We start from the raw sequence: 6,000 nt of genomic DNA, 5'->3' as shown, positions 1-6,000 counted from the left end.
TTGTCTGTATTTACATCATCACAAAACCATATCTGGGCATTGAGCGGTTTATCCTGAGAAAGACCAGTGGAATATATGCCATACTTGGAAACAAAGCTTGATGACAAGAAGAAGGACATTTTGTTGTAGGATACGGCTTCAATAAGTTTAGTCAAACCCATCCCAACATGATGATGATGATGATGATGATGATAAGTACAGAAATGTCTTTTACAACTCCGTACCTCAGTTGCCTACTTGAAGTTATGACAGCTGCCATATTTGCCGTCATCATCTGCACTGATTTGCGTATGTTCAACATGTTGAATTGAAAAATATTCATATATTTAACCTGTGCTTAAGGGAAGCCCACAGAGCAAGAATGTCAATGTGTGATCCAGCCATGCTTAGGGGTCAGGTTGGAGTGGCAGCTACGGATAACCCCTTCACCTTCCTACTGAACCCTCAATACTTTGTTGCCTTTTTTCCTGCTACACTAAATTCACCAGTTAAAATTTTCTTTTCCCCTTTTGTCCCCTAACTCACATAGAGAGTGAGTTAGAAGAAATCTATTATAGAAAACTGTAAACAAATTAAAACAAAAATAAATGAAATAGTGCACCTTCATTGTGTGTTGCTCGCCTACGGTCGTCACGTGTCGATCTGCCATCTAATTTAGGGCTGTAGTTTGTTCGGGGAGCAATATTACGTTGGCTCTGAAGGACATCCTGAGGAGACATCATCACATAGAACTGACCTAAAAACGTTGAAAAACAATAAATAAAAACAATGGACTCAATCCAATGAACACCAGTTGAAGTGGTCACCTAAAAGGTATGAAAGGGAAAAAGACTGTCGCAAGAATTCAAGCTAGATCTCCTTGCCACAAACGAGTGAAGACCTTAAAATAAGATCGTTAACATTGTCCCTCTTATTCTCAGCCATTAGAAAATGATTCAAAAATCAAAATGGAAATACTTTGGTCAGAAAAACTGCCTTCATGTCCGGCAGGATTTAGTAAAATCGCTTTGCTATAATGAAGTTGATGCCTTGAACAAAAATGGTTCGTTAATAAGAGGCTGCGAGGGTGAATAGTTTCCATCATCACTAATCGGTCAGGATTGTGTTGAACAGAGTTTATTGGAAACAGACTTGAGGATAACTTTCTTTCATTAATCTTCAAGGCCCCTAAAAAAAGGGGCCACAGAAAAATGACAACTCCTCTCTGTCATCAAGCATTATAATAATAATAAAGAAGTTTTCTATTCAAAAACCAGAAAGTGTTCCAGCCATCATCAGCTGGTCTGTTTATATATCTTGGACTGCATCTCCAACACAGTCATTCATTTTTTAAGGTGGGACTGTGTAATTTGAGAGACATTTAGCTACTATTTCAAGGAAGTTAAGCATCCACAAAAAGAGCAACACATTGAACAATTGTGTTTCAAAACTTAGGTGTGTCCCTTCTACTGATCCCTACTTGCCTGTGAAGTACAGTAGTACTACAGCTTGGGCTTGTTTTGCAGTTAGGTTCATTGAAATCCACAGATTTTGATTGCTATACACCACAATAGATACAAACACACAATGTTTGTTGCTGTGTGTGTGGGGGGAGAGAGACTTACCTCCAGCTGCAGTGACAGGTCCAATTGCTGTGGCAGTTGGCACCTCTGCTGGTGATGCTACTGCACTTTCTCCTGTCGACCCAGAAGTTGGGAAATATGTAAACCTTGTTTCTGTCTGGCTTTCAGGTGTTGGACTTCCTCCGTTACTGAAAGGGGTCTGAATAACAGCCTGTTGAGAGAAACAGATAAAAAATTGCAACAAACAATGTTATAGAACGGTTAGTGAGGGGTTTTTAAACAACTAATTTGATGATTAGAGGATTACAGTGGTTAATTAAAAAAGTGACTAAAAAATTATGGCCTCAACTAATTTGATTGTTAATTCAATTTATTAGAGGGTCATGGCCACTGACTTGATCAGTCACAACATTCAAAAAATTTGAGGCTATTGAATTAATTATGATTAGAAGAGCAACATGATGTTTAGCTAATTGGTTAGTCATGACAGCTATGTATCACCAAATTAATTTTAATCATTAACATAGCTGTCACCCAACACCTTGTTCTGATCACAATCACTACAGTACACTAAGCTAACCTCACATTGTTACACACACACACAAAGCGATTAAGGACATGAAGACTGAAATCTCCTGGTCCAAGAAGAATTAGCACTGAGATGCTTGAAATGTCTGGCAGAGTGAGATACGGCCTAGTCAGGTTGTACAGGGAGTTACCATATCCAACAACTTGTGTAGCAGGAACATTATAGTCAAATGCTACAAAATTAAAGGGGATGTCTTAGAGAGTAGTAATTGAATTGCTGGACCAGGCCACGAACATTACAGAAAGAGTTATACCATTAACTACTCAGGAAGAAAGTAAGATTAGCTGAGATGCACTTTGGTTTTGTACCAGGGAGAAGTATCACCAGTGCTTTTTTTTATAGCAAGGCAATTACAGTAGTATTTAACCAAAAGTAAGCTGCTGGACTTGGCTTTTGTCGACCTGGAGAAAGCCTCTGACACAATCCTCTGCTCCTTGATCTGACATTTGCTGTGGAAGCTAGAAGTCTATGAATGGCAGATTAGAGCTGTATTACCCATGTACAAAGGTGAAAGTTAGCAAAAAGTGCAATAATGAATTTAGTGTGCTGGCATGACTTCACCACGGTTCAGTTCTCAGCCCCATCTTGTTTATCGTTGTCCTCCAGACCATAACAGAGGAGTTTAAAACCAATTACCTGTAAGAACATGTTTATGTTGATAACTATGTTATTATAGCTGAAATGGTAGCAGAATTAGAAAAGAAATTCCAGGGGTGGAAGCACAGCCAGGAATCAAATGGTCTTAAAGTTAACTTATAAAATACCTAAGTGCTAGAAGACAGGAAAACAGGTAATATGCCTCCTAATCGATCAGGACAATGGCACAGCTCAATATGTAGTAAAGATATTGGTAGGAATTTCATACAGTGTACCCAATACAAAGTACGGGCACACAAGAAGTGGAGTGGAATCACTGGAAGGTTAACAGAGAAAGTAGACTTTGTCAGTGGCAGATGTGTAGGAGTAATAAACACTAAGAACACAGGGAAAATAGGTTTCGTTGAATGCCCTTAAAGAGGATCCTTAAAGGCAGCAAACGGTTTCTCTTATTTTGATAACCTAATTCGTAAAGTATAGCTGCCAGAATACAAACTGGTTGGGGAAAGTTCAGAGAATTTTTACCTCTGTTGGTAACAAAAGACCTCTCTCTCTCTCTCTGAAGATGAAAGACAGATGGAATAATACTTGCATACAAATAGCAATACTACATGTAGTGAACCTGAGCAGTGAATGTAGACATGCAAAGGCTAGAAAGAAGAAAACTATCTCATACAACACTGCAACGCCATTCTGTGAAAAGGGTCTTGTCTTGCAAGTTACATGGTGATACCACTAGTGCTAGTGACATGCGAAAAAAACATCCAGTACATGCTGTAAAGGAATTGGAGTTAGGAAGGACGTCCAGCTGTAGAAACCTTGGCAAAGAAGTCATTGGTGATCAACCCCTCAGACTAGCTGGGTCCTGTCAAACAGCCAAACCATACCAGCATAAAACAGGGATGTTAAATAATGATAACAATACATATAATACACCTATAATAGTTTTGAATTTTAGCACAAAAGACTCTGTAGTCAACCAAGGCTGTCAGCCCCCTCCTGCGTATCTTGGTTCTCCAAGCCTTAGAGGAATTCAAGATCTGCTGTGTCTGGGAGCTCCTCTCTGCTGATGACCTTGTTCTTATAGCTGAATCACAAACTGAGCGAGAGAAGAAATTTCTGGTGTGGAAACAAGGTCTGGAATTAAGGGTCTTACAGTTAATTTAGCAAAAACCAAAGTCCTAGTAAGTAGGAAAACAGACAAATCATAAGTCCCTTCAGGGAGATGGCCCTGTTCAATATGTAAGAAGGGTGTTGGTAGAAACTCCATACATTGTACTCAGTGGAAGCCTTGAACACATAAGAGGTCAAGGGATGGTTAATGGGAAACATAGTCTCTGTGTGTGTGGCAAATGTGGAGTGTTATAGTAAGCACTAGAAATGGACAGACGACAGGAAATTATTAGAAGTAGCAGATAGCTTCTGTTACCTAGGAGACCAAGTTAGCAGTGGTGGAGTTCTTCTGAAAGTGTAGCTACCAGGATAAGAACAGGATGGGCGAAGTTCAGGGAGCTTCTACCCTTGTTGGTAAGTAAGGGCCACTTCCTCAGAGTAAAAGGCAAATTGTATGATGTCTGTGTATGTACAACTATGTTACGTGACAGTGAAACATGGGCTTTGACTACAGAGGACCTGCGAAGGGTTGAAAGAAATGAAGTTAGCATGCTCCACTTGATGGGTAATGTCAGGGTGCACACACGACAAAGTGTAAATGATTTAAGAGGAAAGCTGGGTATAAGAAGCCTCAGATGTTGCGTGCAAGAGAGAAGAGTGTGCTGGTTTGGTCATGCAGTATGTATGGATGAGGACAGCTGTGCAAAGAAGTGCTGAGCTCTAATTGTGGAAGGGGTAGACACAGAAAGATGTGGGATGAGGTGATGAGAAAGGATTTTCGGATATTCAGCTTCACTAAAGAAATGACAAAGGACTGGGAGACGTGGAAATTTGCTGTACTTGAGAAGTGTCAAGCTAAATAAAATCACTGTCATCCACACATACAGGCTAGTCTTTTCAGATGCCATTGACACTTAAAATGTACCAGTGCGGGTGGCACGTAAAAAATACCCAGCACTGATACATTGTTAATTGGTTAGCATTAGGAAGGGGAACCAGCCATAGAAACCATGCCACAACAGTGAGTTGGGGTCTGGACAGCCCCCTGCAAGCCAGTTTCATGTCAAACCGTCCAACCCATGCCAGCATGGAAAGCGGATATTAAATGATGATGAGGTCACCAATTTTAGGGAAATGAGTTAGTCAATTACATCAAAATTAGTACCTGACTGGTACTTTATTTTCTCAAATCTGGAGGGATGAAAGGCATAGTTGACCGAGGCAGAATCTGAACTCAGAATGTAAAGAGCGAGAAGAAATGCCATTAAGCATCTTGTTAATGACTCTAACAGCTTGCAACCTTAATAACAATAATAATTTTTGCATTCAGTTTCTCGCAGCAATATAATGGAGATAGATTTTTGTCCATATTATTGGAGCAAGAAACATTACAGATAGCTGAACCCTATCCCCACCCCCCACTACTGTTAACAAGAAGTGGAACCTGTTTCAGTTGGACAGACTAAGCTAGAATATACAGATGATGTGGATAGAAAAAAAACTTTGAAGCTGTGACCCCTTGAAAAAGGTTCCTAAATGGATTTCAAAGAAACAATAATTGTTTCTTAGTAGGTTGTGGAAACTAGGGAGGAGGAGGAGATATACAATGTTGTGACGTTCATTCTCTTGCTAAAGAGTTTTAAGGATAAAGAAGGGAGTTAGTGTTACGTATGGTACTTAACACAATATTTTAAAATATCAAATATGAAATTTATGCAAAATTAGAATGCTTTTGTTTGCATGAGAGAGAGAGCAAGAGAGAAAGAGAGGTTATGGATACTAAATGTCACCCACCTGAGCAACTTGAGCACCAGCGGGAAACCCTGTGGTAGACACTACCTGAGCAGTTGCTTCACTACCATCTTGTGTCACCTGTACAACACGATAGGTCACCTGACCTGCAGAGAAACAATCTCCGACCTCATATGACCCAGTCATTCCTGCCAGAAGGAACCAAAGACAAAATGAAAGATGGTTAAATGGAGAATTTATCAGAAAACATAAATCATACATAAAACTGCATTAAAGGTGCAAAAGCTGATGGAGGGCCTTAATTGACAGTAAGACCCTCTATCAGAAACTACTTCTACCTATACTGCAGCTGGTGTTGTTTACAGTATAGCACATAGCTCTCAGTAA

At 39.8% G+C, this 6,000-nt stretch overlaps 1 protein-coding gene across 1 annotated transcript in view; it reads right to left on the bottom strand.

Annotated features, from left to right (window-relative positions):
• LOC115221455 (upstream stimulatory factor 2) overlaps positions 1-6,000 on the bottom strand; it is a 30,089-nt gene that overhangs the window by 1,784 nt on the left and 22,305 nt on the right. The window contains exons 3-5 of the mRNA XM_029791640.2: positions 5,656-5,801; positions 1,605-1,773; positions 602-736 (exon numbers count right to left, since the gene is read on the bottom strand). Of these exons, the coding sequence (XP_029647500.1) occupies positions 602-736; positions 1,605-1,773; positions 5,656-5,801 (450 nt within the window). The remainder of the gene's footprint in view (positions 1-601; positions 737-1,604; positions 1,774-5,655; positions 5,802-6,000) is intronic.

The sequence above is a fragment of the Octopus sinensis genome, linkage group LG18, assembly GCF_006345805.1.
Source record: "Octopus sinensis linkage group LG18, ASM634580v1, whole genome shotgun sequence".
Taxonomy (NCBI): Eukaryota; Metazoa; Mollusca; class Cephalopoda; order Octopoda; family Octopodidae; genus Octopus; species Octopus sinensis.
The sequence above is the reverse complement of the archived record's forward strand: the minus strand, read 5'-3'. Positions and strand labels throughout refer to the sequence as shown.